This window comes from Penicillium concentricum (assembly GCF_028827145.1).
Source record: "Penicillium concentricum strain IBT 3081 chromosome Unknown utg000004l_segment0_segment0, whole genome shotgun sequence".
Lineage (NCBI taxonomy): Eukaryota > Fungi > Ascomycota > Eurotiomycetes > Eurotiales > Aspergillaceae > Penicillium > Penicillium concentricum.
Genome location: NW_026622757.1, coordinates 832,684 through 858,646, shown reverse-complemented (window position 1 = coordinate 858,646; position 25,963 = coordinate 832,684). Strand labels below are relative to the sequence as shown.

General features: G+C 48.9%; 10 protein-coding genes across 10 annotated transcripts; 2 read left to right on the top strand and 8 right to left on the bottom strand.

The window, feature by feature from the left end:
* Nucleotides 1-406: 406 nt before the first annotated feature.
* On the bottom strand, nt 407-1,445 carry N7517_009256 (coiled-coil-helix-coiled-coil-helix domain-containing protein; the record flags this gene model as incomplete). The annotated part of the gene is made up of 3 exons (XM_056726979.1): nt 407-725; nt 782-1,115; nt 1,253-1,445. The coding sequence occupies 3 exons, from the start codon at nt 1,443-1,445 to the stop codon at nt 407-409; spliced, it is 846 nt and encodes a 281-aa protein (XP_056575551.1).
* Nucleotides 1,446-1,702: 257 nt separating this feature from the next.
* On the top strand, nt 1,703-2,859 carry N7517_009255 (thiamine diphosphokinase; the record flags this gene model as incomplete). Its single annotated transcript, XM_056726978.1, has 3 exons — nt 1,703-1,817; nt 1,884-1,960; nt 2,080-2,859. 3 exons carry the CDS (start codon nt 1,703-1,705, stop codon nt 2,857-2,859), a joined length of 972 nt encoding a protein of 323 aa, XP_056575550.1.
* Nucleotides 2,860-3,508: 649 nt separating this feature from the next.
* N7517_009254 (uncharacterized protein) lies at nt 3,509-4,703 on the bottom strand (the record flags this gene model as incomplete). The annotated part of the gene is made up of 3 exons (XM_056726977.1): nt 3,509-4,295; nt 4,362-4,583; nt 4,630-4,703. The coding sequence occupies 3 exons, from the start codon at nt 4,701-4,703 to the stop codon at nt 3,509-3,511; spliced, it is 1,083 nt and encodes a 360-aa protein (XP_056575549.1).
* A 527-nt stretch (nt 4,704-5,230) lies between these two features.
* N7517_009253 (putative mitochondrial carrier protein) lies at nt 5,231-6,539 on the bottom strand (the record flags this gene model as incomplete). The annotated part of the gene is made up of 2 exons (XM_056726976.1): nt 5,231-6,283; nt 6,342-6,539. The coding sequence occupies 2 exons, from the start codon at nt 6,537-6,539 to the stop codon at nt 5,231-5,233; spliced, it is 1,251 nt and encodes a 416-aa protein (XP_056575548.1).
* Nucleotides 6,540-7,342: 803 nt separating this feature from the next.
* N7517_009252 (uncharacterized protein) lies at nt 7,343-8,390 on the bottom strand (the record flags this gene model as incomplete). The annotated part of the gene is made up of 4 exons (XM_056726975.1): nt 7,343-7,893; nt 7,946-8,166; nt 8,228-8,245; nt 8,320-8,390. The coding sequence occupies 4 exons, from the start codon at nt 8,388-8,390 to the stop codon at nt 7,343-7,345; spliced, it is 861 nt and encodes a 286-aa protein (XP_056575547.1).
* A 1,775-nt stretch (nt 8,391-10,165) lies between these two features.
* On the top strand, nt 10,166-10,976 carry N7517_009251 (uncharacterized protein; the record flags this gene model as incomplete). The annotated part of the gene is made up of 2 exons (XM_056726974.1): nt 10,166-10,600; nt 10,668-10,976. 2 exons carry the CDS (start codon nt 10,166-10,168, stop codon nt 10,974-10,976), a joined length of 744 nt encoding a protein of 247 aa, XP_056575546.1.
* Nucleotides 10,977-11,397: 421 nt separating this feature from the next.
* On the bottom strand, nt 11,398-11,715 carry N7517_009250 (uncharacterized protein; the record flags this gene model as incomplete). The annotated part of the gene is made up of 1 exon (XM_056726973.1): nt 11,398-11,715. One exon carries the CDS (start codon nt 11,713-11,715, stop codon nt 11,398-11,400), a length of 318 nt encoding a protein of 105 aa, XP_056575545.1.
* Nucleotides 11,716-13,785: 2,070 nt separating this feature from the next.
* Nucleotides 13,786-15,477, bottom strand: gprM (the record flags this gene model as incomplete). The annotated part of the gene is made up of 3 exons (XM_056726972.1): nt 13,786-15,051; nt 15,126-15,259; nt 15,309-15,477. 3 exons carry the CDS (start codon nt 15,475-15,477, stop codon nt 13,786-13,788), a joined length of 1,569 nt encoding a protein of 522 aa, XP_056575544.1.
* A 2,530-nt stretch (nt 15,478-18,007) lies between these two features.
* Nucleotides 18,008-20,531, bottom strand: N7517_009248 (uncharacterized protein; the record flags this gene model as incomplete). Its single annotated transcript, XM_056726971.1, has 6 exons — nt 18,008-18,828; nt 18,879-19,534; nt 19,590-20,118; nt 20,181-20,381; nt 20,436-20,464; nt 20,512-20,531. 6 exons carry the CDS (start codon nt 20,529-20,531, stop codon nt 18,008-18,010), a joined length of 2,256 nt encoding a protein of 751 aa, XP_056575543.1.
* Nucleotides 20,532-21,148: 617 nt separating this feature from the next.
* On the bottom strand, nt 21,149-24,804 carry N7517_009247 (uncharacterized protein; the record flags this gene model as incomplete). Its single annotated transcript, XM_056726970.1, has 2 exons — nt 21,149-21,384; nt 21,441-24,804. The coding sequence occupies 2 exons, from the start codon at nt 24,802-24,804 to the stop codon at nt 21,149-21,151; spliced, it is 3,600 nt and encodes a 1,199-aa protein (XP_056575542.1).
* Between the last annotated feature and the right edge of the window lie 1,159 nt (nt 24,805-25,963).

Sequence of the window (25,963 nt, the reverse complement as noted above, 5' to 3'; positions counted from 1 at the left end):
ATTATATTGCAATTTGCATGGATTACTCGATTTCTATCGTTCACACATCACGCAAGCTCTATACTGTATACCAGTCATGATGCAACAAGTCTATTCGATTTCCCCTCTTTCTTTTATTTGTCCAAGGGACAAGAGCGTGAAGCATATCAGTACAATAAGTTACACATTGAGAGGCAGGGAAGAACACGGAGGAGCGCAGACCGGGGGAATGGATATGCTGAAAGATTCACGGAGGGGAAAATGCATCAAAGGCAAAACGGGAGATGGAGAGATGGCAGAAAGGTCTATATAATACACAACTCCAATCCCAGTCCCTGATGTGCATTACAGAAAAGAGATTAAGCAGTAGACTTGACTCTAGGGGAGGGTGGCGTCAAACAGGATGCAGGGATTCGGGAATTCGGTTCTAAGCCTTGCTGGCCTGGTTCTTCTCCTGGGTGTCATGCGCGGCCTTGGGGATGAGGGAGTCGCCCTCGATGTTCTCGCCTGCAGTAACGGTCTCGTTCTTCATCTGAGTGCTGACGTCCTTGGCGCGGGTCTGCTTCTCGACGGGGTGCGAAGACGCATCCACCTCGGCGGCAGTGGTGGGAAGTTCGGAGGTAGCGGGAGCTTCGGAGGAAGCGGGAGCATCAGAGGGAGCTGGTGCATCGGATTGGGGCTCATCGTCGTCTTCCAGCTCGGCGCCGTAGACTTCGGGGTGTTGGCGGAAGCAATCTTGCATTCCCCTGCAAAAAATTATTAGCACGGGACTATAATCCTCAAAAATCACAGTAAAACATACTTGAATTTCTCAACGCAGTCGATGCCCTTGGGCTCTTCCTCGGAGTAGACGAAGCAGCTGAAAGCAGCCTTGAAGTCCTCTCCGCATGGCCCGTGGGCCATGCCTCCAAGACAAGGGCAGTCCCAGTTGATCTCGCCGGTCTCCGGGTTGAAGGCAGCCTCCTGACCAGCCTCCTCCTCGAGCTCCTGAGGGTTCAATCCACCTTCCAAGGCAGCAGACTCGCTCTTCTTGGCTTGCGCGGCAGCTCGTTCTTGGCGAATCTTAGGAGTAATAGAGTCGAGGGTCTGGGGGTTGGCATCATCGGTTTGTTTCCGGATTGTAGAAAGGATAGAGACTAAAGCCAAACAAAACTCGAGTTAGCGATTTGTGATTCCAGAGCTCATTAACTTTGACGGTGAACGGATTGTCGCGGCTTGCAACCTCGGGATCGAGGAACAAGGGCAATCCCAACTTCCAATCGGCGAGACGTACACTTCGGCTCCTCGGAGAAAACACTGCTCGTGTTGTAGTAGTAGATAGCACCACCAGCCAAGCCCAATCGCAAGAAGGTGTTCTTCCAGCTCCTCGACTTGGTCGGACCAGTGCTTATCAATCGTCTGTTTGCTGGTGTACGGGCTGCGACAGCTGGCGCGCGGGCGAGCGCTCGAGCGGCGGGACGGAACATTATGTGTGAGAAGAGTGGGAATCAATCGAATTGACCGAGAGTTCCTCCAAGAAGGGATTGAGAGGAGGGGAGTCGAGGCACCGCGGGATGGAGAAGTTGGAAAGCGATGGTGGATTTTGGCCTGAGGTTGCCTGCCCGCGTCAGCCAGTCACGTTGTGGCTTGGGTCAAGATAATTATATCGTCACCACGCAACGATTTGAGCATTGATTTCTCTTGACTTACATCTTTTAGACAGTTTGATTTGTGTTCATCTGCAATGGAGTGGGATCCTAGTCGATTCTTTCGTCCCTCGGGGAGTCCTTCGCCTTACGCTCTTCTCATCCTCAACCAGCCAATCAATGAGAAAGCTTTTGGAGTGTTGAGCAGATATGGTAAGATTCTATATGAATTGCATATAAACACGATGTCTTGGATAAGAAATACTAATGCTCATGCAGCATCTTATATTATTTGCGCCGATGGAGGTGCCAATCGGCTTTTTGATATGCCGGATGTTAAGGAAGAATCTAAAAAAGTAAGCGATATCTATGGACTTTGCTATGTGTATAATCCTTCTGGACTGGCATAAGACCCCGAATCGTAGCACAACAAATAACACTCCAAGCCAAGGTATCAAGCTGACCACAGATATAGCTTCCCGACTCCATTGTTGGCGACCTGGATTCTATCCGCCCCGCAGTGCGAGAACATTATGAGAAACTCGGAGTGTCCATCCTCCAAGATCCAGATCAATACTCAACAGACTTCACAAAATGTCTGAAATATCTGAACGCACATGCTGCGGAGATCATAGCTTCTCCCCGAAAAGGGAAACCAACCACCAATGGCGCAAATGGAAGCACATCAACCTCACCATCTGAACAATCACCACTGGAAATTGTAATCCTCGGCGGTCTAGGCGGCCGCGTGGATCAAGCATTCTCCCAGGTTCACCATTTGTACATGATGACGCAGACGCAGCGCTCAATCCGTGAAAATGAAACTATTACAAGCCCTGATGCCAACCCAGCTGCAGGTGGTAACCTCTATCTCGTCTCCGAGGAAAGCATTACGTTCATTATCCAAACAGGGAAGAACACAATTTACACTCCCGCGACAAGACGAGCAGATATCGCAACAGCGTCGACATCTGATGTAAGCGAGTCACCGAAGAAACGGAAGCGTGAGCAAGAGCAGGAGAAAGAACAGGAGCCTGAACCAGAATATTTCTTTGAAGAAAATATCGGCATCATTCCCCTCTCGGCACCTGCCAAGATTACAACCCATGGCTTTGAATGGGATGTGGACAATTGGCATACCGAGATTGGAGGGCAGATATCTACGAGTAATCATATCCGTGCGGACAAGGTGGAGGTTGAGACCTCTGTACCGGTTTTGTTCACAGTGGAGTTGGCGGAGAGATTGAAGAGGTGACCTTCGGCGTGAAACATGACATTGGGCAAGATTAATAGGAACCATGACAGTCTGTCTGGGACCTCTCATCCCTCACGGAGCCTTGATATGTTAAATTGCCTTCATCAGCCGCTGCGTGCCCCAGTGCGCGTTTTGATCAATGTAAAGATATTCCCATGGGCTTCTGTTTCGACCTCCGGGGCTCTTCTTGAACGCTTGGCTCCAAGCACCTGTTGCGAACCCTTCTTCGTCGGCGTCTCTGGAGCCTAACGAGCTTCTGTCTATCTACAGAGCAACGAATGCTGAAGCCAACGGGTAAACTCGACTATACATATACAACTACACTTTGTTACCCCTGTTACGACTGGAAAATAATAAATCGGTCATTAGAAGAAAAACAAGGGAGAAGAATCTCCATGGGTAATCAGGACAACCATAATAAAAACCCCCAAGGCACCTTCTCTGGCTAGAACGAGAGACCAAGAAAGACAGGGGAAAGAGAAGGCAAGAAAAGAAACCCAATATCGCATATCGCATAATCCACATACCAGTGACTAAAACTTGAACCCATAAACAAACATAAAACCAAGACGAATGGGATAAAAATCACCCAAAGCACTGAATAACCATTCACCAGATCATCTGTACAGCCTCGCAAGTCATATCCCTCTTACGAGCGGTGCAGAATAGCCTCGTATAGAGCACCAATACCGCCAATAGCGGTTCCAGTCAAAAGACCGATATCACCACCAGGGACAGAATCAGTAACCTTCCCAATAGACCACCCGCTATAGAACCCAAAGAAGTTGAAATCATTCACAAAGACAAAGTGCACCAGCAACGCCTTGACGATATTGAAAGTCAACGGATCAAACTGGGCAAGATTAGGCGCAGACCGAGTCCGACGCGCACTGCTAGAAGCCTTCCAGCTCAAGTTGATAAAGTAGGCCGAAATCAAAGGCAAAAGCAGACAAGTCATGAGCCACAGCGAAAACGGAGCCCAAAATGCTCCCTCCAGAAACACAAACAGATCAGGAACACGGATGGGAATAGCTGGGATATGCGCCGCTTGCACTGGTGGTGTGGTAGTAAGATAGCGTAATGGGATCAACGCTTTAGCAAGACTGCCACCCTCAAGAAGAAGCACAAGGATCTCAACGGCCTTGACGCTGCTTAGAGTTGCGCGCAGAGAGTGCGCGCGGTCTACCAAGCCTGACGCAGTCCATGCATCCTCGATGGTCTCGCGCAGCTTGAGCGTCTGCGTGTCGATGGCTTCGGCGATCGCGGCTGGAGATGCTGGCAGCGATGGCTCGGGATCCACGATGGGAGAGATAATTGATTGATGGGGTGTTTGGCGGGGTGTCTGTCGCGCAGACTGACGCACGCTCGTGCGCGCCACAGTGGGAGTCGGGCTGACTACGGTTGGGCTGGGCACGGCTTCTTCCCCCACATCCTCGCTGGCGCGTGGGTTAGTATGTGCGCGATAGCTATAGATGGAATAGCGCATTAGGGAGTGCTCTTACGTAAGTTCTTCTTCCTTTACTTCCTTCTTCGCAGAGCGACGTGCTGGGGTTCGCGCTGGAGTTCGCGTGGTTTCGCGCTTCACGGGCGATCCTCTGCGGGGTGGAGATGCCAGACGTGAGTAGTATTCAGTGAGACTCTTGAGTCCGGAGAAGATAGAGCGGTTTTCGCGAAGATGCCTGTCCAAAACTACGACAAGATCATTCTTGTTATAGTCGTCATAGCTATAGCGATTAGCTCGGTCTATGCGACAATCGCAATCATACTTACTGTGGGAGATCGGTTTGATCAGCCAACTCGGCCAACTCGGGCTTCTTCAGCGACTTGAGATAAGGAAGAGACATAATGTATCTGATATTGTGAAATTGGACCAATGTCAAATAAGAAAGTAAATACGGGGGGAAAGAAGATGCAAGGGAGAGGAGTGGCCGGTAATTGTTTACATCCGCCGATCGCCAAAACAAAACACGGTTTAGCGCGTGCGCTCCCTTTGTTCATATTCTTTAGGCATGCTTTCTTTTTTTAGATTCTTTTAACGATTTCAAGGTCTATAATAGAAAGGATTCTTTTAGAGACATATTGATTATATACATGTTTACCCTTATTGCTTGGTATAACAAACCATATACATAAACGGAGTAGAATATGCCAAAATATGTATAATATAGAGTTGAAAAAAGAGCTATGGTACAGGAGGCCGCAGCCAGTCTAATAATCTATCACAGAGAGGATACACAGTATACAAAGTGCTCAAAGCACCGGTCATAACATCCCAGATCGGGACAAAGAATCCAACGCCCCCATTTCCCAGCCAAAAAAAAGAAAAAAAAAAACAGCAACCTTGGAAATGCATGCAGTTAGATGAAAGGTCTCACAAAGACTCTTCTAGAATCTGGTAGGCCTCGAGTTGTTTGAGCAGATACTGATACATAACCAGCATCGTCCCGCTTTGAATGCTAGTCCATACACCGCGTGGGCCCACGCCGCGGAACCAACCACCAATACCCTCCGTCCGATAGATCATCTTCAACCCCGTGAACACGGAGGAAGTGTCAAGTCGGGGCGTACCGGGCGGTGGGATTGATGTGTTTGCACCTGATGTGGAAATTGGTCGCGAGTGTGCCCGGGGAGTGTGGGAATGTGGTGATGTTGATGCGTGGGGCCGTGGGCTTTCTTTCGGTACATGTTCGACACAATGTTTGGCACCCGAAGAACCGGATGAGGGCGCTGGGGGATTTTGCTGAGTTTGGATGCGTGTCTTGACCACATCCATCGGACAGGTGATCACACCAGCCATACCGCCGGCGGTGGCAGCTGTCAAGATCTCCAAGCCCAATCCAATATCCCGTTTTCCAACCCATTGTTTAGCCAAAGATTGCTCTTTCTCGTAGAATGCGAATTGGAGCGCTGAAAATGGGAGATCGCGGAAGATGGTGGCCTTGTAGCCGTGGAATAATGCCGAAAATCCTTCCTGGCGGACGATCTGGCGGAACCCATCTCGCATGTTGCGGTAGTTGTAGCCCGAGTTGAAGTGGGGGTTGTTGTGTCGGCCCTGTAACTGAAGTCGCGTTTTCAGCACCTCGGATGGCACGTAGACAATTGAGGCTGCCAAATCGGCAAGGAAACCACCTGATAGATAGGCGATGCTGGGGTTGATCCCCGAGTCGATCATCAAGCGCTTGGTATATTCATACACGCCGAAGAATATCACGGTACCGGGAAACGAGCCGAGTAGAGCCGGCGTTACTCCGCCATATAATCCTCGACATAATCCTTCTTGCCGGTAAATTGTTGCATAGGACTGGCCCATCGAAGTGTATTTGGGCGGAAAGGTCGGATCGCCTTGTTGTCGGGTCTTGACTGTATCTAACGAGTGCATCAACATGTCGCCGCATGTTCCTCCGGTACCACCAGCCAACATTGCCTATTTCAAATCAGGTCAGCCTTGCGCAATGGTATAATACCGTTGGGGAGAATCGTACATGTAAAAATGGTGGCCGAGGCTCCTCATCCTCCAACAGCGCGAGGCCGTCATTTCGAACGGTGTAGCCTAAATCATTGAAGCCATCCATTGAACTTGGTTGTGTCCATGTCGAGGTATGTGAGACCCCCGCAGACGGTGCTGTTGAGTCTGAGGTCGCTGTCGAGAACAGGCCGAACACCCGCGAGGTCAGGCTCATGGCAGTATGCCAAACTGCGATCCCAAGTGATACTGGTCAGAACCAGGTTAGAGGGGTGCTAAATGATTGAAGGAAAGGAGCACCCCTAATAATAAGAAAGAGTGACAAGAGATCGAGAAAGGAGTATTGTGAGATGATTGTTCTACCCAAAATTCTGATCGGCTTCATTTTGCCGCCAAGCCCGATCTACCGCCTCGATCACGGGATTTCGTCATTGGAGCATTTTAATGTCTCCTGAGCGATATGATTGTGAGCCTATGGCATGAATAATGCAGATTTGGGATTTCTTCCAAGGACATATGAGTAGTTCCTATAAAGGCCTCAAATGAGCTTATTTGTTGATATCCAACTACATATGCATGCCTGTCATTTTGTGACAAATCGCGCATTCCTTCATTTGAGGGTTCTAAGTCTGTTCCTTGTTGATTTGATCTCTACAAATTTCGATAAAATAATAAAATGAATCCGAGACAAGGTATGTTGACAAGAGGAGAGCGAATACAGAAACTATGCATCGCAATACTCTAAAATAATAAACACAAGTCATTGCGTATAGCATCATCATGGCGGGAATCCTCCGCGTCCGCCTCTTTTCTACAATCGGGACCTGCACGTCCCACACTCCCACATCCTTCCCTGTTTCGCTCAGGGAACATGCCAATGAGAAAGATAAAAAGTAATATTATGTCTTGCACCAGCCACCTTCGTTCGACAATCTTGCAAACCGAAAACCAACGTTCTTTCCCAACGTGAAGAGCTTCAGCTTGCAAAGCAAGGTGTCTGGCGCATCACCATTGCGACATTTACTGGGGCTTCTTCGCAGAGGTAGGGCCCGAAATGTAGCGGCCAATATCGGTGGCCTCGTATCCCTGGCGCACAACACCCTTGAGGGTCTCCCAGCCCTGGCGAACCTGGGGAGGAGTGCTCTGGTGAGAGATGGCGGCATCGGCACGGGCAGTGAGCTGGCGAACAGCCTGCTGGACGAAGGAGCTCTGGGCGTAGCGGGCGCGGAAGAAAGACAGGTAGACGATCAGGAGCACCCAGCTACCCTTGGAGAAAGTGATAGCGGACAGAACAAGACGGAAGAGCAGGGCGATCTCGAGGGTAGCGACAACACCCATGCTGGCATCGTAGTATTGCTTGATGAAGCGTCCAATGGTCTCGGCGAGGGGAGACTGCTTGACAGCGGGCTTGGAGCTGGGGGAGGAGGGAGAGGCAGGGGCCGGAGCAGCGGGCTGCAGGGTGGGAATCAAGTACATGCGGCTGTAGGTTGCGACGTGGAAGACCGAGTAGACGCTGAAAGGCAGAAGAGCCAGAATGAGCTGGCGCGAGTACAGCCAGACCAGGGCCATGCCTAGAATATGTGTAAGTTGGAATCTTGGACTGTCACATCACCAATCACTCACCGAGGTATTGCACATTCTCATCAGAGATGAGCTTTATCACAATTGACAGAGGGCTACCCTGGACACCCCGGGCGAAGTGACCCTTGTACACAACGATTCCATACGTCACAGCGGCCGAGATGAAGGTCAGACGGTAGGCGATCTGTGCCGAGGAGGAGTAGTAGTTGAAGAAGATGCAAGAGAGGAGGTAGCGGAAGACGGAGAGCAATAGCGTCACATGTCTATAAATTGTCAGTGGCCCTGAATTTGGGTCTTTGTGTGCCTTTCAGCAGATTGACCTACCCAACGAACCAGGCAAACCTGTAATGTGGCATTCCGTTAGTATTGATGAACAAGGCATTGAAGCATTACTTCAGTGTCAGAGGGAAACGCACTGGAGAGTCTGGGCCAAGGCCTTGAGTCTCTCGACCAGAGGCAAGGTCGCGGAAGGAGGAGGAGGAGCCATATCTTTTTTCCGGACAACAGATGAGGATGATAGAATCGAGTCGAGATGAAGGAAGAGTAAAATCAGAAAATGTGGAAGACAGATAAGAAGGTGGCTGGGGGGAGAGCGGGGAGACAAGGAACCATCCGACGCACACTGAGCTTCCCTCGCTATCTTTCGCTCTCTCTCCGCCTTTCTGTGGTGACGTCGGGTATTCGCAATATCTTCTATACTTGTATTTCAATATCCTTACTTCTCTTTTTTTTACTCTAACATTTGATCTTGTTTATCCATTTGTGTCAACTTCGAGTCGAGTCGGTGTGACAGACCCGCTTGACGAAATCCAGTTTCAGCACTAACGTTCGGCCATTTGCATACACTTGCAGCGTTCTTCAATAGTTCGTGTGTCGGCTATACTATCTTGACAAATCACAATTTTTTTTTCTTGAATGTCAAAAAAAGGAGTTGTGACATCCTCAATATGTTTTACAGGCTTGGTCCCAGCTCTTCTAGGAATATATTCAGAGCCGGCCAAGTATAAACACTATACTCAGGTGGAAGAGCTATACTCAGATATAAGCCTTAAGAATCGACATAGCTACCGACCAAACAGGATACATGGCAGGAACTTATGAAAGCACATACTTAGCTTTGATCATGATAGTACCCTCATGGGTTTAGAAAGCAGGAGACCTCTATAAATGCTCACGATCCTCAAGCACACTTGTACCACACCTTATTAGCTGACGCACATTACACAAGCAAGCAATCAAGTTCCCTTTGCGACGTTGTTCTTTATTTGGAATACACCTCATAGGTTGGGTCCTTTCAATGCTATCTTTAGACCAACCCGAGCCACAGATAACAGAATCATACGAGGCTATAACTACTTTGGTAGGAAGCACATACCAATCTCATTATCATTTCTTTGGTCCGGTCCCTATATAGTATAGCCACTCAGCTAACTAGCGACGTAGTACTCCGTATACGAGTTAGCATTGCCACCCAACTAGGAGTTTCAATAGTCGACCTTAAACATGCACAAGGCTCATCGCCAGACGGATGCAATTATATTGCCAACCCTTCCCGCGCTCAAAACTTGGTACTAATCTATATCCAAAAGATGAAAAGATGTACATTTAGCATATCCAATACCTAAATTTATCTTATGGAACCTTCCCAATATTTAGCTTTCCGGTGTAGTATGCACTAAATCCGCCAGGAACATAACAGTCGAATCAGTAGAAGTTCACGATCTGAATACGGGTGATCTACATCAATTGATGCTAATCTCCGGATAGCCCTGCTATTTTTAGGCCTGCATGTTGTGCCCTGACAGGCAACTCTTCAGGAACACGAGTGCCAAGCATAGCCTATGTTCCGATTAAGCTTAACAACATCAGCACACTTGAATAACACGGGAATTCCCTATGGGGAATATACGAGATAACCTTTTTGAAAATAGATTCGTTACTTCTACTCGATACAACCTCAATACTGAATACGGGCTTCATGGAAAGAATCTACGAATACGAATTGAGGATCTTTTTACATTCCACTTCTATACGAGCCTCGTGGGGTCCAAACCAAGCAAGAATGAACACAATAGTCATTTGGTGTGATATGCAATCCCGAGGAACGAGGAACCAAGAGATATAAAATGCTCCTTGATTCCCATCAAGCTATTCTATCCATCAGCTCAACCATCGGAACATCGACTCCTCTACAATCTCCAATCCCCAAAACCAACTTCAACTTCACAATATACTTCAAGTATCATTCCAAATTCATCCAAAATGATGTTCACTCCCATTCTGGCACTCGCATTCGCCGCCCTCACACCAATCGTCAATGCCTATCCCATCACCGGCAACGTCGTCAACTGCCGCTCCGGTCCAGGAACCTCTTATTCTATAGTCAAGAGCTACAAGAAGGGAGCCGACGTTGCAATCACCTGCCAAGCCGCCGGTACCACCGTCAAGGGCAACGAAATCTGGGACAAGACCTCCGACGGCTGCTATATTGCCGACTACTATATCAGAACCGGGAGCAGCAGCTATGTGACCAAGAAATGCAGCGGCGGAGGTGGCAGCGGTGGTGGTAGCAGTGGAAACCTGCCTGGCCTTTCATCCACCCAGTCCAAGCATGCAAAGGCCATCATCGGAGAAGCAAAGAAAGAAGGTCTGGGTCGTCAGGGCTGTCTTGCTGGAATTGCAACTGGGCTCGTGGAGGTGAGTTGCTTACACGTTCAATTCCGATATAACTAGATACTCAGAACACTGCTAACACAATCTCAAGTCTAATATGCTTATTTACGCCAATAAGAAAGTCCCCGCTTCACTCAAATATCCCCATGATGCTGTGGGCTCGGACTACGACAGCGTGGGCATCTTCCAGCAACGCGCTATTTACTACCCCGACATCGCTGCTGATATGGATGCTGCGAAGTCGGCGGCTCAGTTCTTTAAAGGTATGAAGAATGTTAGTGGATGGAAGACTATGGAGGTTGGGAAGCTTTGCCAGAAGGTGCAGGGCTCGGCTTATCCCAGTCGGTATGCGGAGCGTGTCGCTGAGGCTAAGAAGATTTGTGTTGCTGGTGGCTTGTAGGTGGACATTATGTTTGACATCTGGGTGGATCATGTTTACTAGCTATTGTCTTAAGCTTTTGAACTTTCTGTTTTGTTGGAATCTGAAGAATGTCTTTGGTGCTTTGTTATCAAAGGTTATACATAGAAAGGAAGGAAATGAGAGTCAGAGTTGAAAAATAAATGACAGCCTCGTGAAATCAGTAAGACAGTCGGGCCCAATCGTCCTAGAGTTGAGGGATGTCATTTAGCGACAATCTATCTAAACTCAAGTAATTGAAACTGTACTCAGATAGACTTGCTATCCAGTGGCTCTGCTTGTGAGGTGAGTATTGATGGAGGTGGTTGTTAAGCTGATTGGTAGGATTTAGAAAGGATGTGCTCTAATAAGCTCTAATAGAGTCACTCGTCATCGATTAGTGTCGTAACATTTCTCTTATTAACTAGGTCCTGGCTATCCCGGTACTTAGTGTAGCAATATTTGGGCTTTCCGAGGGGTGACCACGGTCAAACTGCTGCTGATACCGCATCACTGGGCGCCATATGGCATCACCATCGAGCCTTGTCTCCTCTCCTGGGTTCATATGAGTCTGCGGCGGAGAAAGAGAGTCCTCTTGCTGGACAAAGCGCACGAATATCAGGAATCTATAAGACAAATCTGGTCGTTTTAAGATCTCCACCGGTCCTTTGCCACTAGCGTAAATTCCATGTTTAAACTCTGCCATGCCATAGCCAAAAATTGGGATGGAAGTCGGGGCCATGATGTGTTGTCTACCACGCTTTTCTCCGACTATCAAGCGCTATAGCTGAGAAGAGGTATGCAAGTGAAGGCCGAAAGCAGCACTAGGATTGCTTGTCCGCCCCACTTTCCTCCAGCTATCAAGTTTCATACTCATCATAGACGAAGCAGAGGCAGGAGTTAGGACTTGCCTCTCCACAAGAGCATGATCTTTCTACGTCATGAACTAGTATTGCTCATGAAAGAAGGCTTTGGGGATACGAAAGAGCCGAGTAAAACGTGCAAATGACCAAGACCGTCATTATCTCCATTGGGAGATCAAATGCATAGGAATTGGTGTATTGACTTTAAGCCTGGTGCATACACGGGTTTACTCAATCTCCCAAATGAAAATGGTAGCATCTTGACCGCACTAGTAATGAGGCGGTGATTGTGGATGTCTAAAGTAGTCATGCGTTATAGTATTACCAGTCACTTCTCTTTACTCCTAGTCTTCACTAGTAATATAATCGGCATTGGATTCCATCTGCAGTTCAATACCCTGCACTGTTTCAGGGATATTCCCCAGACTTCGCCATGTGAACCTTTGAACCCTTGACGATCTCCCAATAAAGTTTTTCCCCATCAAAATCACATGGACCTCGGATGCCCTGCATACTAACGCTAATTCAACAAGGCCTTCTTCCCCGCATACTCCATTCGCTCCATAACTTCAATCAGATCCCGAACTCTGCCCGCAAACTCTGCCCCGGATTATGCAGATATCGTACGTGCTCCGTAAATGTATACCCCATGGGGCTGAAAAGCACGTGTCAACCCATAAATGCCGAAGGATTCCTTAGCCTATGAACAGCCCCCAATCCCACGTGTTAGCTAAAGCTAGTGCCCATCCGACTCCGTACAATACTCCATATATCTTAGTTTCCAACGTTGGGTCCGGGGGAACACGCCATCGAAGTCGATCAACCCCGCACCCCCGGGAGTTCTCGCCAGATCACCGGATCAACGAAATAGAACTATCACAAGAACCGCGGGATTTCGAGAGAAAAGGTTCGTCGGATAGATTTACCGAAGTTGGGGTACGTGAGCCGTGAATCTGAACGTTTGTCTGAAAACCAAGTTATGACATCCCTCGGTGCAAGGACCACTACGTCAAGCCCCTCGCTATCACTACCCCTGTCTAATATACACAATTTAATAAACTTCCCGAGGTCCCGGCCCCTGGTCCTCTATGCATGTATGGGAGTCTCTAATGTGGTCACCTATACGGAATACGGAACACAGAATAAGTACGGACCAAGAAAAAACTCCAGCATAATATAAAGACATGTAGGTACAGCCTAATAAGCGAGTCTCACATAATCCCTAATTTGCTCCAGAGCTAATCTAGAGCAGGAATTTCCAATCCAACAATCTAGAAGGGTTTTCCGAAAGTCTAACAGGGATGGTAGGGTTTAACTAGTACAATAGCCCACATTTCGTCGGTAGTAAAGTAAGTAATTCACCGGTAGTAAGTACGGAGTAGTATCTCCGTGTTCAACGCACAGACAGAATCAGCCCCAACGAGGTAAAACCGCCGTTCCTGCATGAGGTGGAGTCCGGAAGCCCAAGGAGACTAGTGCCGCCCCCGGCTTTGGTGGCTCATATTGCTCGGCTTTGTGGGAAAGGTTTTTTTCTCAATCTTTTGTGGTATTTGAGTGTAAATTAAGTCCATGCTCAGCATCCATAACTGTGGGATTATATTGCATTCCACAGAGTATATGCTGTGCTAATCACGGACATACCGACCCGAGTGAAATGTCATTGAGATTGAGACGGGTGGAATATGAATCTGTATTACAATAATGGGGACTAGCCTCGATTTTCTCGGTACATCGATAGAAAATATAGTAATTGTGGAGATCAAATAAATTAGAATCGAATTATATTGGAATATGAAACGAAAAAATCATACATCATTGATACACGTGGGAAACACTGCCCAGGAAATAGTGAGACATGTGTGTAACCTGGAATCTCCTTTTTTTTAAGGGTATAGGTCGGGATAATAACCCATTTAGAAGGGAAAACATAAGAACGTATTTCGGTAACATTACACTCGTCCATACCCCGGCGCAAAGGAAGACTGGGGATCCCACTCGCGCGCACTATGTAACGAGCTAGGCGGCCTAGGCCCGGAAAAACTCAATGAGGGACGCACATAGCGGGCCTCGCGAGCGACCTGGGTACGGTCCATGCTCGGGCTGGGGCTGGTCGGACTGCGGCCAAATCCAGTCTGTGTAGGGCTCGGCGAGGGCATGAATGCGCTGCGGTCTGTCGCGCCCATTTGGGTAGGGCTTGGTGAGCGCATGAACGCGTTGCGGTCAGGGCCCGTTCGTGTTGGGCTTGGTGAGCGCATGAAGGTGTCGGGTGATTTCACAGAGGTGGTGAGCATTTCGAAGCCCTTGTTGCTGGCGAAGCGGGTGTTTGCATCTACAGAGACGAATTCGTTGCGCTGTGCTAGTTTGGTGCGGAAGAGATCTACCCACCCGGCGAACATGGAGGGGCGGGCGAAGAGGATGAAGTTCCAGAAGCCGACGAGGGAGAGGAGAATGACGACTGCTAGGAGGGTTGCTTCGTTAGGGCCGATGGCTGCGGCGTAGCTGCGGCAGAGGTCTTTGTCGCCGGTTTGGGCGAGACACATTAGCCAGGGGGTTGCGGTTTTGACGTTTTCTGCTGTTGGGGCGACGGCATTGTCGAGGTTGATGAAGACGACGGCGAAGAAGATTACGTTGCCGAGGATGATTGAAGTGAGGGCGATACCGCGCCATTGGAGTTTCAGGACGCGGCGGACGCGGCGATAGGCTTGTCGGGCTGTCACGGTGCCGATGCTAGCTGTGTAGGAGGGGAGGTTGGCGCCGGAGCTGCCTGATGTCGAGGCGGATTTGTCGAAGAGGGAGCGGAGGTAGATGTGGGTACAGTAGATCATTGTTGATAGTTGGAAGAAGAGGGCTGCGGCGGCGAAGATCATGACTGGGATCCAGTAGTCGTATAGTCCGTTGGTTACGTTGATATGGCAGATTTCGCCGAATCGGAATGACACCCCGGTCAGGATCAGCATAACTGTCATTCCGATGGCTGGGATCCCGAATCCGCAGACAAAGGCGGTCCACATGAACTTGGGCCCTAGAACTCTTTCCCAGCAGACTTGTAGGTGGAAGGCCATTGTGCGGATGAAACTCCAGATAACCACTAGCCAGCCTCCGAATAGCAATAAAGATCCGGAGAAGGCACAGGAAAGATCGGAGCGCATATCATTAGGGGTGATTGCATTGTGGCACTGGTTTGGTTTGGCACCGAGGGGGATAATGAAGGCGAGCTAGATTAGAGTTAGCCATAGAGGTTCCCAGTCCACACCAACATCCAACTTGCCTGCATGCAGCAAATGCCCACCGTAAAGCAGACACTCAGGTAATGACGGTGAGTCCATTTGACAGGTAGCACGGCGTAGGAGATCAACAAGAAGATACATAGAGGGAGAATGGCGACGCTAATCCAACTTGTGACGGCGATCTTATCATCCAAGTCTATATCCACGTTAGGTTTTGGAACGAGCCTAGGGATCACCCAACTCACCAGTATCATATCTCCATTCGGCGAGAGGACATGGCAAGCAACAGGAATAAGTGCTGTTGCCCAAAGTGAGTTTCTCGCAAAAGCGACCACCGATAAATCCCTCGTCGTTAGGGAATAACGTCTCCTGCAAGAAGGGAGACGGGCAATGTCCAGTTAGGGCGTGCACCATGATGGCGAGAGATGCATATCCTGCACGAATCCCTAACGCGCCAGCGCGATATGAAGGAATAGTATATATATATTTATGCTAAGGGAAAGAAAGGAGTGATAGAGAAATGCAGGGTAGACGGGGATATTCATCGTACTTGTACGAACTCCCCGTACTCCCATACAGTGTAGGTTGTAGTACATTGGACCGTTCACTGCCCCACCGGCACACGAGGCCCCCGCTAAATCCTTACCCACGGTCCCCCAAAACTCAATTCGAGCTTGGCAATGTCGTTTACCGGGGGATAAATTACAATACAGTAATACAGTAATACACATATTGAAAATAACCGAAGCCACCGTAAAGTAAACTGATGTAACTCTTATCCGATGTACTCGGACTCTTTTTGAATGCTGTGCCTACAGAGATCTCATCTCATAATATCTTAGTGCACTAGTAGAATATTCTATACTACTCTAGCATTGAATTAATCTAATTTATCAGCCTCGGACTTCCATAGCCCTTGCCAAGTGTTCCTTTACTTTTCAGCCCATACAATGCTAATATTAAATCTAGATTCAATAGATCTAAATATCCACCCATTTCAATTACTCCAGCTGACAGGTACCTTAACAGTCCAGCCCCAAGCCCACGCTGACAGTCCGCCAAGCACTCGCCTCTTACAACCTGATTCGATTGCATTCTTTACCCCTGGAGATCAAATTTTGTCTGTCCTCGCACAGACTGGCCTGTGTCACCTACAATGGCATTCCTTCCCGAGAACCCACGCGGTAATCCACCCAATCATTACCACTAACCCGTCTCTCGCTGTGATCACCGCCAGCATTCGTTATTCGTGAATCCAATTAGATGGATAAGGTACTATATGATATATTTATGTACGCTGCCAATCTATCACAAGTCGTTATTTGAATATATCTATCCCGGAATCCTCACCCAGATCTTATGGATCAGCTGACTTATTTACCATATACGTAATACATATACCCATGGACGCCTCTTGGAGTAGCTGAACCATGTTCGTGATATGTTCTATATTATCAGATCACACCGACATCCTCTAATATGATCATCGCAAGCGCTAGCCACGAACCGCCAATTAAACCAGTCGAAGAATGGCTTTTTTTTGAGCCTTTGCTCTTTTCTATCAAGATCACCGTCCATTTATGAGTCATGTCGCTTAACACAAAGCACAGTCCAAGGTTGGCATCAAATCACAAGCCCTACTAGTTCTACCCTGCTTTCTAACTAGAGTCTTCCTACATATGATTTCTGCCTTTGTACGTCTGATCCACTACTATTCCCATCCTCATAGTCAATCCTACACCCGTAGCAAGACAGAAAAATAAACTACATGTCAGAACAGACATAATGCCGTAGAAAGAACCCTTATTTTGCCAATTCAAACCGGCTAAACAACTGCCATAAAAACTAGAGTAAGAAAGACCACATCTGTCAACCTCCTCGCTTCGTCCTATTCCCAAACCAAGTACGGAGTAAGCCTTGGCTCAGAAACATCAAACATGGCTCAATATTTTCCCTATTCAATATGCACTTTGCACATTTAGAGATCAGCGCCAAACCCATGGCACTTAAAACGTTCTCAATAACGTGAATATCTCCAACCCAAATCTCCAACTCCCCACAACGACCCTTAAATCCTGCCGACCCCGGGATCGTCTTTCCCCAACCCGCCAAACTTGCCATTCTCCCCGAAAAATATCCCCAGAATCTACCCGAAAAAATAATGCGGGATAACCGGTCCTAGTAACCCGAGATATTCTCGTAACCGCGTAGATCCTGAATAATCTCGGGACGTGGGGTTCGGATAAGTTGCCCCCAAGGGTAAATCAGTGGGGGGGGAAGCTTGGAAGTGGATGCAACATACGGAAAACCTGCGAGGGTTGGGGTTGGGGTTTGGGGGTTGGGTTAATATCTAGGTAGTAGAGTCAATTCTTATAGGATAGGAAGATGTGATATTTGGGTGTCAGCGTTAGTGTTGTTTAGGTTGTCCACTAAAGTTGAAGCTAAGTGGAGGACGTAGATCGAGTCTTGGAAAAGTTAAGAATCATCATTGCCAAGGTGGGAGCCAAGGTGGGATAGACGATAATATGTCTGCAGAACTCGGCAACTAAAGCGAAGCTGCAGAATCAATTTAGGAAAGGTTCTCGACCCTTGATATTTAGAATCCATTTGCCCACTTTATGATTGTACAGACATCTGCACTATACATTACTATAGGGTATCATCATTACTCATGTGTCCGGCATTCGTCAAACGTGAGAGCTGACATCCTTGACATCCTTGACTTCCAGTCACTTGTCACTTCCAATCACTTGAAACCATTCCTCATGGCGTGGGGTAACAGGATTGGAATCCCAACAGTCAACGCATTACTTTACAAGTACACCCCAGTACCCTCAAATGATTTCATCGGGTCCAATAGTTCAAAGACCAGCTCTTATATGAGGTGCCCCGCGCCCCGGACACTATAATCCCTAGGCTGGAAACCTTATGAATGAAGATACCCTCAAGAAGGTGATTGCATCGAATTCTCATCCCACCCCCACTCCTTCAACAACTGCTGCACACGGTACTCAGTCGCCCAGCCCAGATCAGACTCGATACTTCTCAGCAGACGCACGGTAGTGCGACGCTCACGCGGGTCAGTCAAACACTGCCCGCTAACAAAGAGCGGCTGTAGCGAGTTGATCCGGACGCTTCCATCCGGGCGGGAAAGACCGATACCCACGATCTCGCGACTGTGGAATGCGATCTCGGCCTCGATGGAGCGGTACGATTGCAGACGGAGTGTGATGGTGCTCCGACGGCTGGTGGACTCGTGCGGTTTGTTGATGAGTAGTAGGATGCGCGCCATGTGGTAGTGCTGCATGGCGGAGGCGCACATGGGTAAGCTGTACCAGATTTCTTGGAGGGTGGAGATGTCTTCGTTTTCATTGTGTGGGCGGTGGTGAGTGAGCTTGTGGGGGTCCATTCGGGCGCACGGCCGGAATGTCTCTGGGATTCCGTTGTACCATGCGTCGAGCTCGGATTCGAGTCTATACCACCGCTCCAGCAGGACTTGCTGTGAGACGCCTAGTGGTCCTGGTACGGATCGGTGGTCGGGTAGGTGGACGTTGTCGCCGGAGCTTATGAAGTTGACTATCTTGGACATTATCCAGACTAGTCCGTTGCTGATTAGGTCTTCTTTCATTATGTCTTCGCCTTCGGGGTATCCTGCTGCGCCTGTGTTGCTGGCGCGGAGAAAGCCCGCGTTGTCGAGGAGTAGACCTGCTTCGGTCCAGAGGACTGTATCGTCTGTGTTTAGCCTTGTATGGCTTTCATTGATGACTTGTTTCTGTTAGCGGGGTTTGGAGCAACTATTCCTTGGAAACACTTACAGGCAGCTAGGTAGTCCTGCCGCGCAAAATTCCAAAATGTCGCCTTTCGAGCCTTCGAAAGACCCGACTTCTTAGGCTTATGCGTCTGATATGAGTTATCTCCCGGAGACGGACGCTGCTCAAGAGGCATCATGCCCACTTCAGCAACATCAAGCAACGACTTCACGCCACTCAAATGACGATTCCACGCAGGGCCTGCGGCATCGAGGAACTCATACACAGACAAAATGGCCGTCGCCGCGAGAACCTCATCAGAATGAACTCCATGCGAGAGCCGACTATCAGACACCCGTCTGCGGCGCTTACGTGGGTTATCCGTATCTACAGAAAGCTCAGAGGCCTGCCATTGACCGAAAGCCTCGGGGGTGCTCAATGGCGGTGGACCCTCTGCGTCGGGTTGCAGCTCCTTCATTAACAACTGGATGGCCTTTTCATAATATTTGGCCCCGTACCATGCGAAATCGGGGTCTTTGTCAGGCCATAGTTCCATGGCAGCTTGCTGGGTGCAGACTCCGCCTACTGGTGCCTTGGCACCTTTGACTCGGCCCAGCTGTTTGGCGGAATATGCGCAGGCGGCGAATTTCAAGAGAGGGTTGGTTCTCGCTCGTACTGGGACGTATGAAGCGAAATATGTCCCTAAATCGAAGAGATCCATCCTGCAGATGCCGCCGTTACTAATGCTTCCACATCAGGAGATGGGAGAAAACATACCACAATCCCGGTCCTTCCGAATAATGTCGCAGTAAGAAAGCAGTCTCGAAATCGGTCTCTGAATTGTCGTCTGGTGTGTGATTCATGAGGCTCATGTGGCTCATATGGCTCATGCTTCTATGTGAAGCTGCCGGTCTTGATGGAAGCGGAGTGTGGCGGTCGGAGAGCTGAATACTTGGGTCGATGGAGGGGGACATCGAATGCGACGGGTTGAGGAGGAAATTAATATTGGTATTGTTGCTGGTGGACGACAGCGACATGGAGGGCGAAGCCGGGGGCATAACGGCATTGTGTCGTCGGTTTGGAGAGGTATATGAGGTATTATCAGAGATTGAGTGGTCTAGGGAAGAATAAGGGAAGCGATCGTGTGCGACCGCCGACAAGGCTTCCAGTCCCTGTGTCTCCGCATCGCTCGTTCGAGAGCCTCCACTGCCCCATCGGTGATTTGGAGAGTTTGTTTGCGCGCTCGGATCTACCAGTGAGGCCTCGAGGTCATCGGCGTATGGATCGGAGTTGTCGACGAATATCACTGCCGAGGATATAAGCTACCAACGAAATTTCAGACCCGAACAATATCTCCCAATGCCGTACCATGTTTGGGAACATCCAGCCACACGCTATCCTTGTCAAAGGTGTTCTTATACGAATAGAACCCGTTGAGACTACCACGACCATCTGGGGAGTTCCGGTTCATCGACGCGTTTTGTTGGTGGCGGAAAACTACTCCTTCGCTCGGACGACATTCTCGACCACCTTTGCGACATTGTGAACATTCGGGCTTTTCTTCATCACCTAGAAATGATTTAGTCAGGCAATGAACCCTTGAAAGATAATGTATCCCCCTACATTTAAGCTTTCGTGTTCGACACGTTAAGCTGGGTGGGTGTTAGCGATGTACACCAGTTAGGCGCAATAAACTTACCAGCCGGTTCGTGATCGCATACCGAAATGGCATACGGTGCAGTAACAACATCAGAGAGAAAGTGAGGTTGGGGAATACGAAAACCTGGAGATCGTCTTGCGGGGAGAGACCAGGTGACCTGGGGCCCCCACACAAACGGCCTGACTCAGACGGGCTGTGTGGACGCGTGGCTATTAAATGAAAATTGGCCTATAACATATCTATACCTTATAATTATAGTATACGAGAATCATTTATACATCTATAGTACGTGTATTTCTTAATATTTCCATCAGCAAAGGGGTATTGTATTAATTGTGTCCACAAAGCGTGGCTATCTACATATCTCCAACATCCCTAGCAACATCAACTCAACTGAGAGATAAATCGCGGAAAAGCATATGGTACATCAACACAGAGGCATATTCACAAGAGAGCTTTCAAGAGATTGTGTCGGCATATGCCAGGAGCCAGGAAAAAAACACTAAACATAAATCGCGATATGGCCGGCGCAAAAACACAGGCGAAACAGGCAAACAGAACAAAAGACATTAAAGACGGCTGGGTATAGCAACGTTGCTTCCGATAAAAACAAAACAAAAACGCCAGCCTCGAAGCAGATCAGAGGGGTTGAGTGTTTTTGGAGCGAGGGGGGACATTAAAGGGCCGGGGCACCGGGGTTAGGCTGGTGCAACGAGTTGAAGAGATACTCGGGCGGCAGGCGCTGCATGTCGGAGGGTCGATCGGTGCCAAAGGTTTGAGGGGCAGCTGCGTAACCCTGGCGGCGGCGCTGTACCTTGTTCAGGATGACACCGGCTAGGACGATGAGGAAGACGGAGCCGAGAGCACAGCAGAAAGCTACCAAGACGGCGATGCCATTGGAGTGATGTTTTGCTAGGTTGACTGTTAGTATTGATCCCTGTCAAAAATAAAAGGTCGGGTAAACTCACTATTGGTGGTGTAAGGGTTTTTCTTCTCGGAAATGAACTTCGACATGCTGCCCGGTGTGCCATCGGCTCGCTGGGAAAGGATAAATGGAGTAATACCTGTTCCGTCGTAGAGCGCCGCTGATGCATGCCCGAATTTCGGGATCACGAGCGAACCCATGATCAACAACGTCTGCTCGTTACGCAACATAGAGGCCTCGGAATGGTCTTTGCGGACAGGAAGAACCTCCAGGCTATGAATGACCGTGCCCTCGGAGAAAATATTTCCGGGGGATAGGAACTTGGCACCGTCGTAGCTCAAGAAGAAGGCCGAGCCATTGGTCGCAGTACCTCCGATCCAGAACTTTGACAGATCTGTGCTAGAAGCAGTAAACGTAGTGACATTGCCGGGAAGCTCCGAGTGGGACGCTCCAGAGAAAGCAGTCCATTTTTCGGATTTCGTGTTGTAGGTAGCAATTGAGGTCTTGTTGCCACCGACCTGAAGGTCGCCCACAGCCATCAACGTCTTTTCACTGGCCCAATGAAGGTCAATCACGGCACCACTTAGGGACGTGTCAAGCCGATCCCAGTCACCGGTGGCAGCATCCACATAGCAGACAGAACCACATGGGAACTGCCCGACACCGTCAAAGTTTCCTCCAAAGTAGATATCAGATGAACCCGGTCGATTGACGATAGCATTGACCGCGACATTCGAGCCCGAGAAAGCTGGCTGTGTGTGAGAGAACTCATTCTTATTCAGGTCGTAAACCACAAGACCTGACAGACTGGTTTGACCGATGTTTCCGGTGACGTTTCCACCCGCATAGAGGGTGTCGTTGTGCACAAGCATTGAAACAAATGTCGAGTTGCTGGCGACGCCTTGCGGCAGACCTGAGATCTTCGAATCGGTACCGTTGAAGATGGCAATATTTTCAATGGTTGATCCATTGCTGCCAGCGGCAGCAAAATGCCCACCGTAGATAGTGAGATTGCGGCTCGAGTCGGTATCATAGGCACCGGTTATCAGACCAGTGCTCGACTTTTGATGGTTGGTCTTCATCGACAGAGGAATGAGCTGCAAATCATCAGAGTCTACCAGTGACACCGCGCCACCAGCGATGATACCATTGGTGGCGAGGTTGCCTGCCAAAATGAGCGTATTGTTGTACGAAGTAACACTTGAGAGTTGACCACCGAACTGCATCTGTGTGACATTAACGTTCTGGAGCCAGTCCTTGTGGGAAGGGACCCAGACGGCGAAACCAGCAACAGATACTGCGGGCTTCCCGTTGAAGGCAATGATTTGGTCAAAGTCGCCGCTCACGGCAATGATGGTTTCGTTGATAGCAGTTGATGCATTCAATTCAACGGGCCAAATCGAATTGACAGGACCGTTCAGTCCTGCCCCCAGGGCCGACCACTCCTTGGAAGAGTATGAGTATGCCGCAACGTGTCCGAGGCCCTTTGAACCTGCATCCGAGGTATCGGTGAAGCGACCTCCAACGTACAGGACATTCTCAAAAGTGGCCATTGCTAGCACTGGAGAGTTCAATCCAGAGCCAGGCATTGCTGCGACATCGCCGTCCTTAATCGACATGATATGGTGGATCTTGCTGTCGGAGAAGTTACCAGCGACATAGATAACATTATCATGCTCCTTGATGATTGAGATTGTTGCGTTGTGGTCAAGTGAAGTCCCCACCTTGTTGATGTCCGACTTCGTAAGATCAGAGGCTTCGGTCTTGGAGGTTGGATCATAATCGTAGAGTCCATTGAGACCGCCAGCGCTAGACAGGAGTTCAAACCGGACACGAGACGCCACAATGGTGACATCTCCTTGACCGTCCTTGGCCCGCAGGGTAACTTTCGGTCGGAAGGAGTCACTGTTGGCGTCAACATACCCCGTATAGAATGTGTCATACTTGTCGTGGCGGTTGGTCTGGTAGAGATATGACGGATCGGGCTGTTTAGAGTCAGGTCCACTCGAAAGGGTGGCCGTGACATTAACAATGCCCCGTGAGCTGCAAGAGTCGTCCTGGGTGCAGCCGGGAGTATATATCTTGATCTTATAGTTGCCCGATTGCTTCACGTCAGGCTCGAATGTGACGGATGTAGTCGAGGCATCAGAGTCTGTCACCTTTGCAGACACATACCCGTCCTCGATAGTCCAAGAACCGGTGCGCGTTGACCTAGCGGGGTATTCAATGCCTGAGCATGTCGGTTCGTTGAATTGGTCAACAGCGTATGTTAAGATTTGATCCTGGAAGACCTCAATGCCGTTCAAGCCAGCTCCTTGTCCGTACCAACTAAGAATCTCGATCTGGAGTCCCTGCATACCAACGGGATTGACCATGGTGAATTCACGGTATGTTTCACTCGTGCTGCTGGAAAGCGGACAGGACGAGTCACAGCTGGTTTTTTTTCCTGACTCGTCGATGTAAGTCAAATTCATGATACCATTGTCGGGGAGCGCTCGAAGTAGAAAGTCTTTGGTGCCGCGTCCATCCAAATGAGTGTTGTAAAGGCGGATTTTGGTCGGGAAAAAGTCGAAACCGAGGTCTGCTCTCCAAAATCCTGGCGCGTAGTCGTGGAGAAGATAGGTCTTGCCTTTGGCAGCTTCCCCGTTTGTCGAGCAAATGATATTACGGGGATCCGAGTAGCCATCCAAAGGAGAGTCTGCATCGGATGTGACAGTCGCATTTTGAAGGTTGAGAATTTGTCTTTCTTTTGAGGAGCTGGTTTTGTTTCCCAGGGCGTCAAATGATCCTCCAAAGATGATATGGCCATTGTCAGCCTTCAAAATCGAGCTGACTGGGCCATTCAGGCCATTGAATGGCAGATCAGTCCAGCCATCGTCAGGTGCCCATGCGACGGCGTTAGTCGCGTTGTCATAGCTGAATTTTCCTCCAACGTAGACGCGGTTAGTGTCCTGATCGCAAGTCACAGCCGCTACCGAGCCCGAGAGGCCCGGCAAGGCAATAACTTTGCTAGTATTCGGGTTGAAGAGAGCAGCACCGGGCGAATGGACTCCGCCCAGGCTGGTGAAGTTGCCACCGACAAATATCCCCGCGAAAGTTCCATCCTTTTGGGTGAAGGGGCACATTGTCGTGATTTGCGCATTGGCGGATGAGAGATTTGTGAGGATGCCGTTCGGTAGCGGGGTGAGAAGGGCTTGGGTGCCATCGGGAATTGATTCGGTCTGTTCCTTATATTGATAGAGAGAGACGCCATCGAAGTCACCAGTGATTGATACCCGTCCCAGCGAGGTCAAATCCAGTTCCGGAACGGAGACTGACTCGAATGACAGGGCGTTCAGAGTCGGTAAAATCGCGAAAAGCGAGGGCCAGCCGGCCGCCGCGGGCCCAAACAATGAAGGGATCCTCATTGTCCCGGGGGCGACGACGGGCGAAAGAAGTGTAGTTGACCAGTTGAAATGGTTGAAGCGAGTGTGGGAAGACTAGACAGGGTTGTGCTGTCCAAGAAATTCAGGGAGGCCGTCAGGCCGCAACGCGTGGAGAAAAGAACGTGATAAAGAATGTGGGCATAAAAAAAGGACTTAGAAGCGAAGGAATGTAAATGAATGAATCATGCTCGAGACCGAAGCCTCACTGCATTTGAGTATCAACGAATGACTGAAGTTGAAGAGAACCCAGGGGAAGACCCAGTCTTGTTTTTCGAAACGGCAATACTTCAAAATACAGCTCCCAAATTAAAAATACAAGGACTGCCACGCTAATGCACTACACAGCTCACAAATAGCCAATAAGAGTGGCGATTACCAGCCTCCCGTTTAAATAGTGGATACCTATGAACCGTGGATGTGTGATATCAAAGGTCTTGATGTTGTTGACAAGGATAGTATGTCTAGTGAAAAGGGAAAAGGTGTCAATTGATGTTTGTCAAACAAATCCTCAAATTGAGATCTAGTAGGGAATAGTCTGTCCATAATCAATAGGGTAAGGGGGACTCGGTAGAATAAGGATCTACCGTCGTACGACTAATCTGCCGGTAATGACGATGATATACAGAGCACTGCCCTTATCTCCTGTGAACATTGAAGTCATATCCCCTTTAAACCCCTTATATATCAAAGTCTTCTTTTGGTGTCATTTATTTGCCTGTCTATCATTTTCTTAACTATAATGTATCTGTAGATTAATATTAATCTAGTCTTGGAATCCTATGATACACCAACGTTAAGCTAAATAACCAAGTGGATCCCGTGTCGCAGAAATGTTCCAGAGCCCCGCGATCGTTTCGCTTAAATATAGAATTGGGCTCCACGATCTGGTTCGGTCTACGGAGTATGTACGGAGCAAGACACGCAATCCTCTGGATATTATAGATGTTTGGTTCCTTCAGAACCCACATAATTAACTCAATTAACATATACCATATACCGGATAATGTAACATATCTACCTACATATGTAGGTTGCAGATCGATAGGTGTGTGTGTGCATACAACATAAGCAATAACAGAGGTATGATAGAATTTGGAAAGATACTTCGCTTGTTTCATCAGATTTGACACTTCCAGATTCT